The sequence below is a fragment of the Heteronotia binoei genome, chromosome 7 (assembly GCF_032191835.1).
Source record: "Heteronotia binoei isolate CCM8104 ecotype False Entrance Well chromosome 7, APGP_CSIRO_Hbin_v1, whole genome shotgun sequence".
In the NCBI taxonomy this organism is placed as follows: domain Eukaryota; kingdom Metazoa; phylum Chordata; class Lepidosauria; order Squamata; family Gekkonidae; genus Heteronotia; species Heteronotia binoei.
Genome location: NC_083229.1, coordinates 87,607,527 through 87,629,539, shown reverse-complemented (window position 1 = coordinate 87,629,539; position 22,013 = coordinate 87,607,527). Strand labels below are relative to the sequence as shown.

Here is a 22,013-nt window from a genome sequence, read left to right as displayed (position 1 = left end):
TTCTTTCCATCTCTACCTCCCTCCCCTTCCCCTCATCTATTTGCCTCCCTCTCTTTCTCCCATCCATCCATCTTGTGGCTCTCAAACATCTGACGTTTATCTGATGTGGCTCTTATGTTAAGTAAGTTTGGCCACCCCTGCTATTTAATATAAGAATTTTGTAATATAAAGTGTTGTAGATTTGTTTGCTCATGGTTAGAGACTATTAGTAATTAGTGTTTGCGACAGCCTTTGGCTTTTACTCATAGTGGCAGCAGCTCTCCATAGCCTGAAATCTTTTCAGATCACCTATTACCTCTTTTTTTTTTTTACATGGAGATGCAGTGGATTAAACCTGGAACCTTCTGCATGCCAAGCAGATGTTCTACCACTGAGCCATGGCCTCTCTAATTCCTCTTCACTATTTAGCAGGAAGGTGTGTTTTTCACCTCCCATTTGGGCTGCCCCAGATTTGAGGGTGGTCTATATCTACTTGCTGAATGGCACAGAAAATGCATTTGCCCAAATATGCACTGCTAATTACAGCATGGTGTACGAACCATCACAACAGCATTTGCAATAAACATGTAACTCTACATATAGTCATGCATGTGAAGCACAGATACTCAACAGGCTTCAAATTTCAGTCCAGAAACTTTTCTGGAAGAGGTTGAAAATGGATCTACAGAGTAAAGTGTTACGCAACATTAGCTCTGGCAAGTTAAGCCGAGCATCCCCAACATTGCTTTCATCCCCCTTCATTAATACTTATGAGACCATCTTTTGAATTAAAATAATGTTAAAAGGGTGTGTCTAATGTTCATTAAATTCAGAGAAATTTCTGAAAGCATCTTTCAAAACAGATGGTTTGTTTTATGTTCCAGAAACTCCTGCTGTCTCCTTGTGACACAATCTATGGTTTATAAAGAAAAGGATTTGCTTCTTAGACACATGGGGATGAAGGGGAAAGGAAACTGTGAGAGTATCTAGTTTGTCTCTTCTTCTAAAACATGCAAAAGAAAATATAATTTAGATGGCACTGCAAATTGTATAGTTTTGTTATTGTTTTTCTGTAGCCAAAACAATTAGCCATCTGTCACACATTAGCAGATCTTTTTCTTTAAAAATACATATAAAATTTTGCTTATTAGCATAAATCCTGGAAAAAAACATTAACTGGTAACATGTTTTGACAACTGTCTCTTTGTTATATCAAAATGAAACAGCCTTTAACTCTGTTTACTTTAACCTTCTGTTTATTTTTTTGCAGTTTGTCTGTTCAGTTCAGCAAATTCAGAATGCAACATTTGCACTATAGTCCCACATATACATATTTGGAAACAAGTTCAATTAAATTATCTAGAGTTTACTTGTGAGTAAACATACAGAAGATTGGATCGTTAGTCTGCTTCATCTACAAACTGTTAGCAAGATAAGGGAGAGCATAAGTGAAAATCTATGTAATAGAGCATAGAAATTGACAGGCCCCAGATTGAGAAAGGCCTGTCAAAGTGCCTGTAAATCCTTTATAAGGACTAACAATGAATTTCTGTCATGCCCATCTGGATAACATGAAAACAGGAACCTTCCATTTTTCTAGAAATGGGGGCAGGGACACTCCACAGAAAAACAACAAAATGGCTTCCCCCCACTTTAGAAGGGTGAAAACTCATGAAGTCACCACTACCTACAATCACCTCACTTCAAGATCACTTCAGGATGTTAGCTAGAAAAGGCACTAATCGGTATGGGTGCTCCAATTAGAGATAGGCATGAACTGGGAAAATGGAGGTTTGTCCCAGTTCATGGTGCGTGAGATCCCACAAACCACAACAAATTTCACTCTGCTTCACAAACTGGTTTGGGTTCATGAGGTTCATGGATCTTCCCTCCATCCTTTCTTCTGGTAGCAGCTCCCTGAGCCCATCAGAATGAAAGGGGGCAATGCCAGCAGTGTCACAGGCTGGGGCCAGGCCAGGCAAAGTCCAGGGGCAGTCCAAGGTCTGTAGCTGGGTAGCAAGGAGAGTCCAAAGCGCCAAAACCGAATCACAGTCCAGGTATCGTAGGTCAGAGGTTCAGAAACCGAAGTCAGGGGGTCCAGAAGTCAATGCCAGAGTCAGGGGGTCCAGAAGCCGAAGTCAGAAGCCGAAGTGGATGCTAGAACGTCAGGTAACTGACTAGTTGCTTCCACAAAGCCTTCTTTCAAAGCCCACAGCTATATAGCCCTCTGCTGTCTGTTGCCCATTTGGGCTAATTGCTGACTCAGAGGGCAGCCAGGATCCTGCTGAGATTCAAGCACCCTCACTCCTAGAAGGGCCAGAATCCTTTCAAAACTCAGGGCTCAGGGAGTGTCTTGCTCGTGAGCGTGCCGCCCTCCTCCGATCCCTGAGGTCCTGACGAAGGCGGTCACGCACATGAGCCACCCGAGAGGGCGAGGCAGGGGGGCTTGGATCTTCTCCAGCAGGAGGCAGGGGCACTGGTGCAGGTGGCAGGGGCACAGTTTCTTCTGCAGGCTCGGCTTCTTCTGCAGGGCCCCCAGCACCCATGACAAGCAGAATGGAAGGTGGGGAGATCTTTCAAAACTCATTTAAAGGAAACATTCCCTTTAAATAGATTTGCAAGCAGGCATTGTGCAGGAGAGGAATCTAAGCAGTGAATTCATAATACTTTCAGCCTAACCTACCTCACAGGGTTGTTGTGCAGATCAAAAAAGGGGAAGGACTATAATGTAAGCTTCCTTGGTCCTCACTGAAAAGACTGTATTTTTCCTAGGTAGAGGCTGCAGATTTGAGGAGAACCTGGAAAAGGTGGGGTTTGAGGAGGGCTGGGACCTCAGATAGGTACAATGTCATAGACTCCACCCTCCAAACCAGTCATTTCCCCCCGGGGAATCATTGTTGCCAATCTCCAGGTAAGGACTGGAAATCACTCAAAATTACAACTGCTCTCCAGATGGCAGAGAGCACTTTCCCTGGAACATATGGTGGACTCTGTCATTTTACCCTGCTGAAGTCGCTTCCCTCCTACTTTGGACCCCACTGTGGAGAAAGATTGTACTTTTCCTAGGTAGAGGCTACAGGAAGGGGGGAGAAGATGGAAAGCTGAAGTCAGATCATTTCCCCTACAGAAAACAACTGCCTTGAAGCACATACTCTATTGTATACCATAACACAACAATGCCAGGTCAAAAAAGACAGTTCACACCACAAGCCACACACTAATGCTAAAAGCTGCAAGGCCGAATATGACAGGAAAAGACAGCAACAATACACTGCAGACAAAAGGAATGCTGAACTTCAGTGTCTGCATGATTGTTATCATGGTATGACACCACAACAAATTGACACTGAATGCCCAAGGCCAGGGCACTCACCCAGAGCCTCTTTCTAGAGCCCACTGTATTTATTTTCACTATGAGCCTTATTCCTAGTAGCATAATAATTGTGGACTAAATTAGTCACATTTAAACAATAAACACATGCTTCAAAATATATGTGTCTACAGTATACATTGATATCCTGTTATTCTATTGACAACCCCATACCCCCAAATTCCTGATTTTTCCTCTACACTTTCACATCTCTAGGTAGGTGACTGGTTTGAAGTAATGGAATTGACGCTTCTTAAATGTGGATAAAAATGCTTGTTAGGGATTAATCTAGGGAAATGGGCAAGATGGGTTTAAAACAAAGAAGCAGGTAAAATTAGTGGGAAGGAACTTGGCTTCATTACATACATATAAGCATATTTATTTGATTTTTGTCCCACCCTTCCTTCAAGAACCTCAGCCTGACTTGTACAAGTTCAGATCTTAAACTCCTTTTCCACTTACTTCTAGGTAATTTGCATGTGGAAGAGGGGAAAAGTCACCCCCTTAATGTGACCCTCCCCACTAACCTATGCTGTCACCCTTAGGCATGTTTCCTAACAAGTTAGTTCTCTGATCACGCATTTATCTTCCAATTTAAAAAAATCTTTCACCATTGCCTAGACATTGCCTGCTGGTGATAAATTCATGACCTTACTTCTTTGAAGATTATGGGTGCAATTTAAAAAGAACCCAAGTCCTTTTGAATTCACAGTGCAAGTCCCCAGTTTTATATTTTTTCATGATTTAAAAATGACTACCAAATGTTGTCCTAATCTAGTAAGGGTTGATTTGGGTCAATCCTCACTAGATTGTGATTTCCTTCTCTACATATATTCTGCACCAATATAGCCTAAAACTTGCAGTGTAATAGTCTGCCATCTTCTTCTCTGGGCCAGCAGAAGTCCAGAGGGTTTACTTTTCAAAAGAAATAAATAAAAGAGCTTCACAAAGGGGACTGTAAAGAACTCTTCCTCGGTTTTTGTGGATATCATTGAAGTAGAACCTAGGAAATTTTTTGGTAGAAAAAGCCCAGCAGGAACTCATTTGCTTATTAGGCACACCCCTGATGTCATCTTTGTTTCACACCAGAACTCATTTCATATTAGGCCACACCCTCTTAAACCAAACCTAAGAGCCCCGTGGCGCAGCGTGGTAAAGCTGCAGTACTGCAGTCGGAGCCCTCTGCTCTTGACCTGAGTTCGATCTCAGCAGAAGCTGGTTCAGGTAGCTGGCTCCAGGCTGATTCAGCCTTCCATCCTTCTGAGGTTGGTAAAATGAGTACCCAGCTTGCTGGGGGGAAAGTGCAGATGACTGGGGAAGGCAATGGCAAACCACCGTGTAAAAAAGTCTGCTGTGAAAACGTTGTGAAAGCAACGTTACCCCAGAGTCGGAAATGACTGGTATCTTTTTCTGACACCAAGCCAGCCGGAACTGCATTCCTGTTCAAAAAAAGCCCTGCTCAAAAAAATCTTCTCCCCTTCTTGATATGCCCAGCAGTGTTGATACCTTGTGGAAGCCAGAGCATCATCCTTTAAAATAACTAATTTGAGATAACCTGGTGATAACAGTTTCAGAGGGTAAATGTTTTCATCTGCAGTAGAACGGCTAGATTTTAGTTCAGTTGCACTTTAGACACTGACAAGGGTCTGGGGGTATGACTTTTGAGCATCAAAGCCTCCTTCATCAGATACCAGATCTAACAAAGGGAGCTATGAGTCTTGAAAGCTCATATCTTGAAAATCTTCCTGGATTCTAAAGTGCCGCTGGACTTGAAACTAGCTGATGACAACAGTCACACTCACATTTTAATATTATTTTCCTACTTTTTCATCATAACCATTCCTCAAACAGCAATGTCAAAGTTCTAGTGTATTCCCTCATTTCTTATTTACAATAATTAATAAGCGTAACCAAGCAAATGAAACTACTATGTGCAGATCTGAAATCTACTGTATATCAGTCAGCAAGTCACATAACTTTACGATAACCAAAAACAAAACATTTAAGACAAAAAGGCACAATTCATGTTTTTGGAATGTTCTGTGAAAGTTAAGCTTAGATTGGGTAGTGATTGCCTTACCATATCTAAAATGGCATTTACAGAAAATCACAAACAGCCTCATTTTTAAAGATGGCAAGGTAATAATAAAGTCATTGTTTTCCTTTCGTCTGAACATGGCAGCTCAGCCAGCTGTTCTGATTTTGTTGCTCATAACCCTGTCCCCCCTCCAAGATACAAATCAGATTTAAACCAACAAAATCTCACTGAAACTCCACCAGTTAAGCCCAGAGCACCCAGATTTGAAGTAAACCCATTGAAATGTATCAAATTAGTCCAAGTTAAATCAGCTTAAATCAAGTCTTCCAACTTGTTTATGTATCAGGATGCTAGCATATCTGTGGGATGAAACAGTTTTAGGATGTTGATTCATCTGCTTAATATTGTTTTGCAATGTGTCATTTGGTTTTGATTAAAAAGATTCCTTAGTGAGACTAATTAAATTTAATAGCAGTTTGTTCCCAAGTCTTTCTCTGAGTTCCCAGACTCCAACCAAGCTAAATTCTGACTTTAGTTTATAATGAGAGTGAGAGAAAGGAACTATTATGAAGGTGAATTTCAAAGCAACAATGCAATTTGTATGCTCATACTGAACTCTGCCTGTACCTGTACAGCTTGTTCTTCCTTAAGGTAATTAAAAATAATGGAAAACCCTGTTTTTGATTAAGCATTCTACATGTCCATCTGCTGAGGGAAGAATTATATGAATGCATACAACTAATTCCTGCAGCTTCATAGTTCAGAATTAAAGAAACTTTTTTAAAAAGTGTTCATTCAGAGAGATGGTTGCCAAGTGAAGAAAAAGAAAATGACCTCTTCCTTTAATAGAGGCTTAATAGGATGTTATTTGCATGTGTTATTTAACAGGTCATGCCATTTAAAGCTTCAGCTGCTCACTTCGACACATTAAAAGTTCTATTAAAGGGACAGGACATTTTCTCTGACAACCCTACCCAGAGGTTCACAAACTTTTCATCAGCGAGTTTTTCCTTAACTACATTCTTGCACATACATTTATCCGACTCTTATGCTGCTTCCACGCCAGGGTGTGTGTGGGTGTGTATGCATATGTGCATGCAGAAAGGCTGAGCTAAGCTCTCTTTATTGGCTGCAGGCAGATTGTCCACATGGAAACTCCACCCAGAGCCACCTTGCATTTCACTGCTTAAATTGGATCAAATGGGGCTTTCCTTTTATTTGATTTAAACAAAGGAGCCCCAGACGAACCATATAAGTTGTTCCTGGAAAGCAGACAACATCCTGAAGAAGCTCCTCAAAAAAGCAGGGACATGCTATATCCCATCCTGGAGAGAAATCCTTAGCAGAAGCAGCCCTAGTTCAACTTTTTACCACTAAATCGAAAGTGCAGAAGATGCAATGTAGTGTGAAAGAATTCCAAAGTAGCACTATGTTGTGTCTATGGACTCATGCAATACGTTTTATCAGTGTTCCTGCCTGGCTCATTGGAGCCTGTGGACTGAGCTTGGGGACTCAAGGACAATAGACAGTAGGATCCAAATCTCTGCTGCCCTGATCCAGTCACAGGCCCCTGCTGGTTCAAATGACCGAATGATGTTCTAGCACAGAAACCTTGAACTGTATATAGTTGTCCAGTTCTGCAGTCTTAGCGGTTACTATGCTGTACAGAATATGTTCACTGCAACCACATCTCCTCCATGCGTTGAACCCACTATATTATACACTGCAACATAAAAGGGAAGACAATCTAGACTAATCTTTCTATAGAGGTAAAGGATTCCCACCTACAGAGTGGGTCTTATTTTTAAATTATTTAAATATTTAAATTATTTTTATTATAAACGTTTTAGCTTGCATTTACATTTCGGTTAGGTTCTCCCATCCCTTATTGATTCCACTGACCTACTGCTGGCTTAGATCTCTTGGATAAGGATCCCTCCTTGAACATAATCTCAGGGGGCATTGTGGGCTCCAGCAGTGTGTGTGTGGGGGGTGGAATAAGGAAGTTCCACTCCACCAACGGAATGTGTCAATGAAAACATTTCACAAGATTCAGCCCATTAGTTGGCAGTGTTGGGAAAGTATTACCTCGCCATCACAGATGCAGAGCCCAAAGAGGTGATGCCTGACCTCCACATAACAAGGGCAACTACATACTTAACATGCTAAAACATTATTATTTGGAGAGAACTCAGAAACTGAAGTACTTAATCCCAGAGGGAAGATTTGACAGCTGGCAACATTCAGCAATCTGTTGTACAGCTGCAGACATTCACTCACCCTGTTACGTCAGACATTAACAGGGGAAGGGGGAGGATGAAAGGTACATCTATCAACTGATGTGCTAAGCAGATCATGTACCCAATGCATTAGATGTCTGATGCTAGGTGGGATGAGCCATCAACTGTGGGGGAGAGATGTGATATGGCTACTGCTGTATGTCATAAACAGTTTTCTGATTATGAGATGTAAGTCAATGGAACAAGATGGGACCAAATTCAAACATACAGTTCTTGTGGTACTAAGCTACCAGTGAAGCTTTGAGACACTGTGGATCTCCATTCACCTGAATCCTATGGACTTGGGGGTGTGCATTGTAAATTGGATGGGGTAATTTTTGGTGGAATTCTTTTTTTAGCTCTTTGAAGCTCTAAAATTTTTGCAAAGCTATAGAGAGTGAACTCTGTCAAGGTCTTTGCAACTGCAATATATTCCTGAATAGTTATGCTATTTAAAAAATTATTATTTAGTTAAAATATTTTATCCTATTCTTTCAGGGTCAAATGGCATAATGCTGGAGGTTCATGACTAGAACTTCCAATGAGCAGAGGATGATGGGATGTTAAAATGGTGCAGGAGTAAACAGATGTGCAGCCCTTGAAGCCTTTTGGCTTAAAGCAGACAGGGGCAATAATGGGCACTAGTTGTCCTGTTGCTGGCTACTAGGCCTAAGTAACCCCTGTGGAAGGGCACTGCCAGGACTGCTGGCAGTGGTGCAGGAGCCAAATGATTGAGCCTACATCCATCTGGTTGAGCCAAGCAGCCCTTGCAGCTCCACGGGGCTTGACTTGCTGCTGTCTGCAATTTTTCCTCCTAGACAGCAGCCCAATGATAACTTTCGCATTCTCATAGGAAGGTACTATATGATAGGAGAAGGTGAGATTAATTCCCCCAGGGTCCTTTAAACCCAGTGAAGAGAAAAGACAGGTACTTCTTGTGCCTGTCTTTTTACCGAGGTTTAAAGCATCTGGGAGAATCTTTGATCAGTGGAACAACACAGGGGAGAGCACTAAGTTCCTTCTGCAGTGCTGCTTTTTAAGGCCAGATCACCCATCAGAAGCTCCAGTCATAGAATGGCAATGTCTTGTGTCATTTGTACTTAAGTTTAAAAACTTGCACAGTAGCTTGCAAAAGTTAAAAGTACAAATGGGGCAAAAACCCCAAACCAAAACAAAACAAAGCAAAAGCATTTCGGGTAAAAGCAACAGCATTCTATAGAATCTAAAAATCAGACCAATAAAGCTCTCCCAATAAAAAGGTCAAATCAACAAGTGCAAAATGAAAAAAACAAAGTAGGTTCTACCAAATACATATATACAATCAAACGTACATGCATGTGTAAAATCCTAGGCAGGTCTTACTCCCAGGGAAGTGTTCTTAGAATGGCAGTCTGCAAATGCACAGGGAAATATAAAATCTGTACCTGGCATCTAAAGCTCTAGAAGTTTGGTGCCTGGCAAACAGCCACAGGAAAGAAGTTCCAAAGACCAGATGCCACAAAAGAGGCCGTTTTTCCAATTGACACCCAACAAGAGACTGTACCCTTTTTAGCATTCATTTCAAACATTACTTCAGTCTGAAGCCTGAGAAAAAAAATCATGGAAGTTTTTCTCTTCTCTGAGAAACTAAAGTTGAGCTAACTGTAGCTTCAGAGAGACGGGGGGGGGAGGGAGATGGGTGGTTGTCACTGGGGATAGGCATGAACCAGGAAAATGGTGGTTGGTAAGAAACCACAAACCACAGTTCGTAAACCTCCATAAACTTTTCCATTTGCCAAACTGGTTCATAGTGCATTAGGTCTGTGACTGACTATCCAAAAGATGCTCCTAGGCACCCTCTCCAATATTCGGGGTCCACTTACCTCCTGGCCTTCCAAGGGTCAGCCCGCCAGCACAACTCCTGCAACCACTGTCAAATCCACCTTTTCCCTAGTTAACAGCTTCCTTTGCTTGCATCTAACCCCCCCCCCCCCCACGGAAGCCACCACAAGTGAACTCAGAAGTCATTTAAATGCCTTCTGAACTCACTGGAGAGTTGTAACGGCATGGCCCACTATTCCCTTGGGCACCAGCATGTCTGACCCACAAACCCAAACCAAATGAACAAAAAATCAGGCTGGTTCATGGGCAGTTTACGAACAACATGATTGCCCAAATCACTGTTCGTGATTCATCAAACTGGCCTGGTTTGTCATGAAATTTGGTTCGTGCCTATCCCAGTTGTCACCAACTCTACCAGCTTCAAGGTCTCTAGGAGTGGACCTACATATTCAATTTTGCTTGTTTGGACTCCATACAGGTGCAGAGTATTTGGCACAATTGGTAAGTCAGCTGATTGTTAAATTACCTAACTAGCAACACAAATGACTGGCCAGATTACATCACTGGCTATACATTTGATTGGTCAACAAGAATCAGGCCAGTGGAGCTCGCTGTGTACAAAGATCCTTCAGTTTAGTTTGGGCGCTTTGTCTGGATTACATCTAACTTTATGTTGTTTAGGACACGCCTTGATTCTGGGTGGGCCAGGCTGGCTGGAGCACCTGTTTGATTGGACTGTGAAACTCTGTTGAACTCAGTCTTGTCAAGGTAATATCTGGATTTACAGCCAAGGGTCATTTTGTAGAAAAATAGGTGGTGTAGCGCATCCAGGGATTGTTATGCAGCTGTACCTACTATTCAATGGATAAGGAGGTAGAACTCTCAGAAAGGTTCAGGAGCTGTGCTGCTGTGAGCTCCCACTGAATTCGAGGCCTTCTTACAGCCAATGCTTGTAAAAGTGCTTAGGACATATATTTATGCCCCTGTATAAATCGATGGTGCGGTCTCATTTGGAGTACTGTGTGCAGTTCTGGTCGCCGCACCTCAAAAAGGATATTATAGCATTGGAGAAAGTCTAGAAAAGGGCAACTAGAATATTAAAGGGCTGGAACACTTTCCCTATGAAGAAAGGTTGAAACGCTTGGGACTCTTTAGCTGGGAGAAATGTCAACTGCGGGGTGACATGATAGAGGTTTACAAGATAATGCATGGGATGGAGAAAGTAGAGAAAGAAGTACTTTTCTCCCTTTCTCACAATACAAGAACTCGTGGGCATTCGATGAAATTGCTTAGCAGACAGGTTAAAATGGATAAAAGGAAGTACTTCTTCACCCAAAGGGTGATTAACATGTGAAATTCACTGCCACAGGAGGTGGTGGCGGCCACAAGTATAGCCACCTTCAAGAGGGGTTTAGAAAAAATATGGAGCAGAGGTCCATCAGTGGCTATTAGCCACAGTGTGTGTTTGTGTGTATATTTATAAAAAAAATTGCCACTGTGTGACACAGAGTGTTGGACTGGATGGGCCATTGGCCTGATCTAACATGGCTTCTCTTATGTTCTTATGTTTATCTTTGCTATTTTATCCCCACTTTTTACTACTCTTTTATTGTATATTTCTGCACAATCTTTTAATAAATCACTTTAAATATACATTGTGCTGTTCATGGATTTGGAGGCTTCAATCCATATTGTCTACAGCTACCAGATTAACTGTTTTTTCGGACTCACCTTGTAAGTGTTCTACCTTGCAGGGCTGACTTTCTTGTTCTTAGACCTGTGAGGGCTACAGGCTTAGTCCCTTGGTCTCTGGCTGATGGAGTAGTAAAAAGACTGGTGGCAGCAATACCATGGGATATGAGGATTCACACTTCAGCTCTTTTGGTTTGTCTTGACCAACCTGTAACCCTTAAGAAGGGCCTTGGCTTTAAGGTTCTTTGACAACACCACCTTGGCATAATAACACATAAAGCAGCACCTGGCAGACAAGTTCATACAGGAATAGTTGAGCCCTTTGTCTGGATTACTTTTAACTTTGGTAAAGGGAAGAACCAGCATTATAATGACATCCATTTTGTATGACTTCCATTATATATGTACAAGCAGGAGCATACAGGGCTTGCAGGGAGATCCTGCCCTTTTCCCCACTTTCCCACCAGCTTTTCTTCCCCATTGCTTTTCCTTGGTTTTCTTGCCCCCATCACTTTCCTCCCCTTTTTGATCCTCCACTGCTTCCTTTCCCCCCACCATACCTTTCATTGTCTTTTTTTCAATTCCACACCAATATTTCACCTCCCTTTACTTCCTTCATCTGAGCTCCTCTATCAGCACTGCCCTGCCCTGCTAGGGTTGCTAAGCAAACTTTCAGTGCCATCTGTGATCTCAAGAGATCCTGGGCAATATTCTCCACTTGGGGGAAATAATAAGCCCCTCTGACCATTTTTTTAAAAAGCTGGGGGAGGGGGGTTGTGCAAACCTGTGTCCTAGGGCAGCTCTGCAGGATTAGTTATAGCAGTGGTTTGCATACTGGGGAATACTGAGAATTCAGCCTTTTAGTAGAAAGGGTTTCACTTTTCAGCCTATTCAGGTCAGATCAGCCTGATCTCCTCAGATCTTGCTACTGAGCAGGGTCAGTCCTGGTCAGTATTTGGATGGGAATAGCAAGGTCATTATGTCAAAGCAGGCAATGGTAAACCCCCTCTGAACATCTCTTGCCTCGAAAACCTTACAGGGTCTCTATAAATTGGTTGTGACTTAATACACAGACAGACAGTTCACGGTTTGTTCTTTATGTACCTTAGTTTTTACTTTTTTTAAAAAAAAGTTACCTGTTGCTTTTATACCTTCTAAGAGGTCTCCTCTTCACGATCCTTAACAAATTATATGTCCTTAACAAACCACAGACCCCACTCCCCCCCCCCCCCCCCCCGTAGCTTCTGGGTTCAGAATGTTTTGCTTCTCATGACTTGCTTTGTGTTCCAAACCGTGCGTGAATGAAGCAGTCACTAAACAGAAATCTCAGTTGGTTGTGGCTACCTGCAGACTAGAGTTTACCAGTCGGGGGTTGGGGGAGGGGGGGCACGTGTTTTCCCAATATAATGTCCCGAGGGACTCGCTTTGAACATCAGGAATGTTCCATAAAACACAAGACATCTGGCGTCCCTGAATCTACCTGTGGGGTGCAGTTGTAGAGATCTCTCTGAAACTTGGGCTTTGCGGCGGTACGAGGAGGAGAGCGGGGGTCAAGAGACCTTCTCCTCAACATACTACCCCCCCCGCCCCCCACCTCCCAATGGTGGCATTTTCTGCAAGCCGGCTGCAGACGCTCTTTGAACTTTCCCGGCCGTGATGGTTTCGACGCTCGAGAATGTTTGGGGATCCTCGTTGAGGGGTTCTGCCGTTTTCTCCTCAGTCGTCTCGTCTGAGCGGCTTCGGTCCCAGGGGCCGAGAGGGGGCTGGGACTGCAACGCATCCTGGGCGGGAACCTCCCCGTTGAGGGGGCGGGGGATCCCCCTCGCCTTTGTAGTCTCGGCTCCAGTCAAGGGTGTCGGATTTCGGGCCCCGGCGGCGATCAGAGTCCCTCCCTGACCCCTCCTCCTTCTGCCGCTGGAAGGGAAACTATGAAGAGGAGTTGCTGGTGCCGTCGCAGCCGCAGCAGCAGCCTCAGCCCAGCGAGCAGGAGAAGGGGCCGCCGAAGGAGAGGCGCGCAGGGAAACGCCAGGGACCAAAGGGCGGCAGCGGCCCAAGGCGGGCGTCTCGGCACACGCCCACACCGGCCCTTCTCCACCGCCAGGGAAGCCGCGCCGGCTCTGCCTTCTGCGCTTGCAGGCAGCTCGCCCGCGAAGAAAGAGACACGAGGCTGCCAGGCGCCCTCCTGCAGGATTTGGGGTCGGCCAGGGGGGTCCGGCGGCTCTCGAGCGCGCTCCTCATACTTCCACGCGACTGCCGGGACTTGGAAGAGCCTCGTCGCTTCCGAAGAAGAAAGCGCGGCGGAGAGGGAAGAGAAGGGAAGGGGGTGGGCTGGCGTGGGGGAGAAGAGGCGCTGAGCCGAGGAGGCGTCGGAGAGCTGGACATGTCCTGTCCCTGCTGCAGCCTGGTTAGATACCTGTTCCTAGCCCTGCTGTTGCATGGTGAGTTGTCGCAGATGGAGCGAAAGGGCGAGCGCCTTTGCCAGGGAGTTGTTATCGTGTCGCCACCGGCGTCGTTGCGATTGTTATAATTATTGCTGTTTTGCTCTCTTAGCCAGCTTTAGGTGAAACTCTGTTCAGAGCTCGGAGCTGGCTGTTGCTATCGCCATGCTCGTTGGGAGTGATGTAACTCTAGTAGCAATAAGACGTCCTTTTCCCGTGCCCTGTTATCCCAGGCGGAGAGCTCTATGTTATTGCGAGTCTATAAGTTGTCGTCCTAATGCTGTCTCTTTATTAGCATTATTTATTTAATTGATGATTGTATGACGCCAGGGCTTCTCATTTCGGTGGGTAAACTGCAGGAGCAGATTGCTGAACAGTTTGTACGAACCAGTGTAGTCTGACTTCAGGCTTTAAACAAGGGGCATTGCACGGGGGAGGAGGTTCTAAAAGACATAACAGAGTTATCAAGAACTGCTCACAAAATATGTATTGGGGCATTTAAAAAAAACAGTTCCAGGTGCTGTTGGGGTTATTGCTGATGACTTGCATTGTGAAAGCCCCTGACCTGGACAGCCCAAGCTAGCCTGATCTCATCCATTCTCAGAAGTTAAGCAGTGTCAATCCTGGCTAGTATATGGGTGGGAGACATCCAAGGAATACCAGGGTCATGATGCAGAGTCAGGTAACAGCAAACTACCTCTGAATGCCTTTAAAACCCCCATGCAGTTGCCATAAGTCAGCTGTGATTTGATGTCAACAACAACAGCATTGTAACAGATCCAACAGGAAAGCTATTTGGAGAAAGTCCACTTTGCCTGTTTTTCTTTCAGCTTCATACGTGATCCATATTACAGCCATCTCACTCCAGAGCAGTCCATACGGTGCATAGAAGCACAGTACCAGGGAGTGACCATTACACTTAATTTTGCTCTCTTCGCACTCCATAGCCAAACTAAATATCTCATCCCGTAGGCCTCAACCATCCTGCTGATTTCAAGTACACTGTTCAGGAACGTAAGGACCATGAACTGCATTCACAGGTTAAGTAAAAACAAAACTCCTGCTATAAACATACAGTGCAGGGGGTCTGTTTGATGAAGCATGTTGTTAGGTGCAGTGGCCAAGCAGGTGCTTTCAGGAAGCCAAGTGAAGACATGAAGACAAACAGGAGTGTTTGCTGTTTACATTCCAGTTGCTGATACTTAGGGGTGTTACTTCCAAGATGAATATTCCACTTAGCTATCATGAATAATAACAGTTGACAGTCTATACTTATGATTTTTTCTTTTAAAAATTAACTTTTAAAGCCATCTGTCTAAAGCAGTGGCAGTTGCCAAATCTTGTAGCAGCAAGGAAGTTACCGGTATGTAGAATGAAGATGTACCATAGTGCCTTTTGTTGGTGTTAGGAGAGAGGGAGAAAAGATTCTCTATCTACTGTTTCCATGCTACATGATTTTAGAATTGCCATCTTTTTTTTTTTTGCTAAACTAAAAATCCTCAAATATGGTGGTACTTCCTCATATGTAAAGTGTTCCAGCAGGTTGCCCCTTTCCCCAACTTTCCAGCTGTACCTTTTTTTCTGAGATGGAAGCTTTCTGAATTGTACCTAGTATTCAAATGTTGTCATACCTTAGACTTTCTGCACCAGTTGTGCATCATTACAAATTCATGTACACTGCTCACTATGGAAAGATTCCCTTAGGAGTTCTTCATAATTTGCTTTGGATTTCACCTGAATTATTTGCTGCGTTTGCAGACTAGGATACCTCACAAACAGTTCCAGATCACATATGAACAAATAGCACTGTTTCCTAGGGCTGCAATCACACACACTAAATAATGCCGTTTTGATCCATTTTCAGTGCACTTGTGTGAACTGGCAAAATCCAGTTGGAAAGTTCATTGAAAGTGGATCAAAAGTGCGTGTTTTTAGCCTAGGAGACCCTTCTTACATATGTCATTGTGGGAGTTTTTTCTTTAGTCTTACCACTGGGTCTGTTCTTCTACCAATTACTAGTCGGTAAGAAGAGCCATTTCTCTTATTTCATAAATGCTAAACTTATTGTGGAGCCCTTGGTAAGAGCCTTTGCTGAAAACATTTTGGGAGTCCAAATATATAATATCTGTTGTAATCACTCTTATATTTCTGTTGCAGAAACCATGCCAATTGCTTCCCAGCAAGGCTTGATCTTTGTATGTTTAACCTCAGTATTTCCCAATCCCAGTCCAGGGCTGTATGCCTCAGAAATGTCCATTGAAAGAATTTACCAACAAGAAAGGTGCCTAGTAGGTGATCAGAAATCTACACAACCACTTGTTCCCACCTGCATTCTTCCTGCATACAGAATCTTATCCATCACTTTCCATAAGTGTGAGCAAGTTGTCCTTCCTAGAGTTCTCATGATGATGTCTGGCAAGACTGCAGCTGTTTCTTACTTAACTTCTGCACTTTCCTCTAGGCCTTCAGCACATGGTAGAGGATCTGGGAGAAAATTAGAGTGAGTGGCAATCATAAGAAGTGACTTGGGCCAACATTCATAGATCTCTCTCCCCCACTCAAATGATCAGGTTCTGTTGCTGGATGGCTGTCTAGCTTGAGATCAAGTAGCATCAGCCACTCAGTTGTATTAACCTAGACACCTAACCACATTACTCAGTTTTCAAAGGCATTGAGCACCACAATTCCTTGTTCCCCCCCAAGCAGCGGTTGTGGAAACACAATCTCATTGAAAACCACATTCAGTATTATTCATATATGTTACTAAATTACATGCTTGCTTTTATGCATTATTGGTATTAGAAAATTCAAAAACAAGCCTGTAGGATCTGATAATGTTGATTTAAAATAGAATTAATATCTTCCGCTTCGTTTGGAAAACATTAAGTATGCAAAATGCCACATGATGAATAATAAAGACCATGAGCCTCCAGCTTGTCTTTTTTTGAGACAAAGAGGACTTGCTCATCAAAGGCATTTTTATTCTCTTCCCACAACCCAACTACAAAATATATAGACTATATAAATATGTCTGGTTGAGACAGACCTGCCTGGACGCCAAGGTGTACTTTAGAATTCTCTGATCTGGGCGTCTAGGAATCAAAACGGAAGGTTTGAAGTTAGAGGCTAAGTAAGGAGAGAAGGTATAATTATAGGGTTAGTCTCCAGGCTCATCTGCTTGGAATTACAGAGCTGTTTTAAACTTTGGCTGAAATGTGAAACAAATCAGGGCCAATAGTCAGATCAAAACAGCCTCTGCCAAGAGAACTTGAAAGAGGGAACTTTGTCCACCACCCCCCTTCACAGTGTCATCAAATGGAAACATTTTAAAAAGTGTGGGGAGAGAAAGCATCAGCCTGTTGAGGCCATTTATTAACACAGGGATGAAGATTTGTAGTGGAAGACCATTGCCCCCTTGGGCTCAAATAAGGGCAGACAGTTGGATATAGTCCTTGTGTGTTCTCACTTTTTGATTTTTAAAACTGTTTTTAGTCTTAAACTCATTTCATGACACTATTTCTGTCAACAGCACATGTTTGGGTGTGAGAATACTTAGACAAGCTTTTAAAAAGGATCTTATTGTCAGTTTAACTTTGGACATGTGTATGTTCTATTTTCTCATTTATGGCTGTGGAATTTTAATATTGGAATATAGATTTGGGGCTATCTTGTCCCAGCCGTCTTGCCCTGAGCACATGATCTATATTGAAGCTTCCCTGATAGAGGCCTAACTACGTTTCTTTTAAATTTTCGGAGAAAGAGATTCTACAGCCTCCATTGGGACAATATTAGATTTAAAAGCTACTGTTATATATAGCAACTTTTTCCTAATGTATAAACTAAATGTATATTTCTGCAATTTCAACCCATGAGTTATGTCCTATATGAGGTATGTTAACAACTGTAATCCATTTTGCATTTGTTAAATTGTTGCCATTCTAAGCAACTCCCACTGCATTTAGCAGCATTTGCCATTGATTAAACACTTTAAGAACAAGCTGTACAACCGTCAATGCAGAGAACAGTTGTTTCTATATGAGTCCTCTTGTCGTTCGAGATCTTCTGAAAGAGGCTTGCTTGTAGTCTTTCCCACTATTCCATTCTGGGTAGATCGAAGAGGACCTTTGTGGCACATTAAATGTTGCTCAGTCTGAACTGTCTTACTTTGAAAAAGTGGGGTAATGCCCTTCTCTTAAGACAACTGAATACAACTTGTGTCCATGTATGAAGTTTTGACTTCATCCTTGTCTTCTTTTTGAGATTTTTAACGGACTAAAACATGATTATACAGAATTAAACAACAATTTATCTTCCTTAACTTTGCCCCATAGAATGTTGGGATTATACAATGAATTTAATTGGCAGTAGATTCTGGAAAGATAAAGAGTGTCACACAACATAATTTACAGAATCCATAGCCACTAGCTTAAATGGCTTTACAAATTCATGGCTGTTAGCCCTACTAGCTAAATAGAACTTCCACAGTCAGATGTAATGTATATTTGAGTAATAGCTGCTGATGAACAAACAGTGGGGACAGGCTGTTGCCTTCATGCTATGCTTTTGCATTTTACAGATGTATCTGGTTGTGTATAACAAATTAGTCTCTAAAAGTTTTCTAAAATCCAGTTCCATCACATTTTCCTTCTGCAATGTGTTCTAGACTTTTGTCATTCCCAGTGTCCTTGTAATCAAGCAATCTAAACTGAATTGTGTTTAAGGCAAGATTTTACGTATCAGTATTGCATAATGATAGTATATTACTTCCCATACTTGGATATATTACTTTGTTTAGGACAAATTGAAACTGAATTGGCCTTTTGGGTCACAATGCAGTACATTGGCTCTTCAACCGTTCTAACCCCTTAGTCACCTATCAACATCCATCAAGAGATAACCAAACAATAGCTGAAAAGAAGTGCTGCCTAGCTATTTAAGATCACTTAACCATGACTCAGGCAGGTGGGCTACATTTGGAAATCCAGGAGTGTTTTAAATGTGTTTACATAAATAAGCATTAAAACTCTTAGCTAACCTTTTCTGAAGTCAAGTGCTGTTTGCACATGCAATGGAAACAAAATTAGATAAAATGCAACTTAAGTTCATTTAGATCTCTATACTACAAGAATAGCCTTTCTTCAAAAAATAAATAAATAAATAAATAAACTCTTGTATTCATTAGTCAAAATGAAACCTGTTGAATGTCAAAGAAGATTTGCAGCTGGAACTTGTTCATTATTGTGTTTTGGATTTTTTTGCTTATACAAAAAGCCACAAACGTTTAAGATGTCAAATGCTAAAATCATTCAGATTTTTTTAAAAGTCTTAAATAATAAGATGAACAGTAAAGTGAATTCTAAACAGTTTAGCTAATTTAGTTTTCAACTCTGTATCACCCACCCCCCAGCTTAAAAATGCTTTGAGCTTCACTAGTCTCGTGGCATTCCTATAAAATCAAGGTTTTGTGTAAAGTACATTTCTTGCATATCCATATGTTTCTCAAGGTAGTGCTTGTTTCAGGCATGTTAAGTATTTACCATTCATACTTTACAATATTTGAACCTACTAGGAGGCAAATAAAGGCTCATATCACAAATATTTTGTGATTACAGGATACAAGATATTGTAAAACCTGTCCCTTACTGAATTATCATAACGTCTTGCATAGTGTAGGATATGGTTTGGTATATATCAAACAAATGCTTTGGGAAAGTATTTGCTTATTGCTTTGCAAATAATCCAAATTCATTATCTAAAAATATTTTAATATGCATTTCATTTAGCGCTGAGGGTATTCTTATTAAACTTCCATATGATCTTACATCTTTGTTATTGATTATAGTAGTAATTTTAAAATGTATGCATGCTTGTTATAGACATAAAGCAAAAGTAGAAGCCTCAGTTGTGTGTGTGTGTGTATACACACACGTGTGTTAAATATAGTCAAGTTGCTTCCAGCTTATGCCAACCATATGAATTAATGACCAAAACATCCTATTGTTAATTACCTTTTGTAGGTGTTGCAAACTGAGGGCTGTGGCTTCCTTGATTGAGTCAATCTGCTCCCTGTTGGAGCTTCCTATTCCGCTGCCTTCAACTTTTCCTAGTGTCATTGTCTTTTCCAATGAGTCTTGTCTTCTCATTATGTGACCAAAGTACATAGCTTCAGTTTACTTGTTTTAGCTTCTAGGGACAGTTCAGACTTGATTTAATCTAAAACCCTCTTATTTGTCTTTTTGGAGGTCCATGGAGTTCATGAAACTTTCTTCCACCATTACATTTCTAGTAAATCAACTTTCTTCCTATCAGCTTTCTTCATTGTCCAGCTTTCACACCCCTACATAGTAATGGGGAATGCTATTATCTTCATTCATGAATTATCATCATCATCATGGTTGTGTGACATCTTTACATTTAAGGATATTGTTTAGGTCCCTTTTGTCATCTTGATGTTCAGCTGTAAACCTACTTGGCACTTTCTGCTTTAACCTTCATCAGGAAAATAGTCTTCGCTATTTTCTGCCAGTAATGTGATGTCATCTGCATATCTCAGATTGTTAATGTTCCTTCCACCAGTTTTCACTCCACCTTCATCTAAATTAATTCGGTTTTCCTTATGAGATGTACTTCATATAGATTGAACAGATAGGGAGATAGAATACATCCTTGTCTGACACCTTTGTCAACTGGAAACCATTCTGTTTTTCCATATTATATCCAAACAGAAGCTTCATCTCCAGGGTATAGATTGCACATCAAAAGAATCAGATGTTGTGGCACACCCATTTCTTTTAAAACCAACCATGAAACACAGTCTGGTTTTTCTTCTGAAAGTCTCTCATATACTTCAGTAACCAATGTAAATTTGCAATATGGCATTTAGTGCCTCTTCCTTTTCTGAATCTAGCTTGAACATCTGGCATTTCTTGTTCCATATATGGTAAGTTTGTAAGATTTTGAGCAGGACTACTCACATGAGAAATGTGATTGTCTGATAATTGCTGCATTTCTTGACATCTCCTTTTCCAGAACTGGAATATAGATTGAAAGATTCGATGGATTCTGTTTCTGTAGTTTGAAATAACAGTATTTGATATCCCATCTGCCCTGATGATTTGTTTTTCCCAATTGCTCTGAGCAAAATTTTACTTTCTAAAACTGCAGGTTCCTCTTCAAAAGATGGTTTCTTTGAAGGAGTCATGTTTTCATCTCTTCTGTTTTGTTCTCATGTGTTGTTCCCTTCTTTTCTTAATTTTGTCCTGTTCAGTTTATGTACTTCCATGTTGCTTTTTCAGCATGCCTAAGCATTCTTTAAATTTCCGTTTGATTCCTTGGATCTCATGGAACAGATAACTTGTTTCCATTTTTTGTTGTTCTCTTCTCTTTCTTTATTATAATAGTTCTGTCTGTCTTTACATGCCAGTCACTGGAGTGCACATTTAAACTTCTGGTTCTGTCACCTTTTGCTTTTGTTTTTATCTGTCTTTAACCATTTTAAAAATTGCATCGGTCATATATTGAGGCTTTTAATTTCTTTTGGCTACTGGAATAATTTATGTGCATTCTTCCTTGATAATATATCTGGTTATGACCCATAGTTCTTCCGGTTCACATTTGCGTGAACTTAGTAATGCAAGCCTGTTCTTTACATGGTCTTTACATTTTTAGGAATGTTGTTTAGATTGTATTTTGACAACATACATGTTTTAGTATTTTTTCTCCAGCTTTACTCTAATTTTCAAAATTAATAATTTATGGTATGTACCACAATCAGCTCCTGGTCTTGTTTTAGTAGCCAGAATAGAGCTTTTCCATCTTCTGCTTCCAATTCTATATTGATTTCTGTATTGGCTATCCAGTGATATCCAAGTATACAAAATTATCTGTTCAGTTGAAATAATTTGCTGTCTTTACAGAATTTTATGAATAACTCCTCTGCTTCATTTTGTGTTCCTAGCCCAAATCATCTGACAATATTTGATTGTACTTTGTTTCCTACTCTTCTATTCAAGTCATTTATGATTGTCAGGACATCTTGTTAGGTGTGTGATCAACTTCTTCCTGGACACTTGCATACAAGTCTTCCCCTTCTGCATATGTAGTTGGGACAAATGTAGTTGGGTCAAATGTTGGTTATATTTATAGGTTTTCCATGAAGCCTGAATCCATACTATTATTTGGCTAGATTTTGCAGTTGTATCATTAAGAATAGTGCTGGCATAGTTATCCTTAGCTCTTCCACAGTAGTTTATTGAGTGCCATCTGGCCTGGGGAGTTCTCTCTTCCCACATGATATCTCCTTTAGTTTTGGATGGTCTCATCAGCAGAAGAGAACAGACAGTTCCAATGGTGATGAGGGCAAAGGAACCCTGGAATGGTATCTATTGGGCAGCAGC

General features: G+C 41.5%; 1 protein-coding gene across 1 annotated transcript in view; it reads left to right on the top strand.

Annotated features, from left to right (window-relative positions):
- The first annotated feature begins 13,520 nt into the window (after positions 1-13,520).
- APCDD1 (APC down-regulated 1) overlaps positions 13,521-22,013 on the top strand; it is a 36,802-nt gene continuing 28,309 nt past the window's right edge. The window contains exon 1 of the mRNA XM_060244019.1: positions 13,521-13,617. Coding sequence (XP_060100002.1) covers positions 13,560-13,617 — 58 coding nt within the window. The 5' untranslated portion in view covers positions 13,521-13,559. The remainder of the gene's footprint in view (positions 13,618-22,013) is intronic.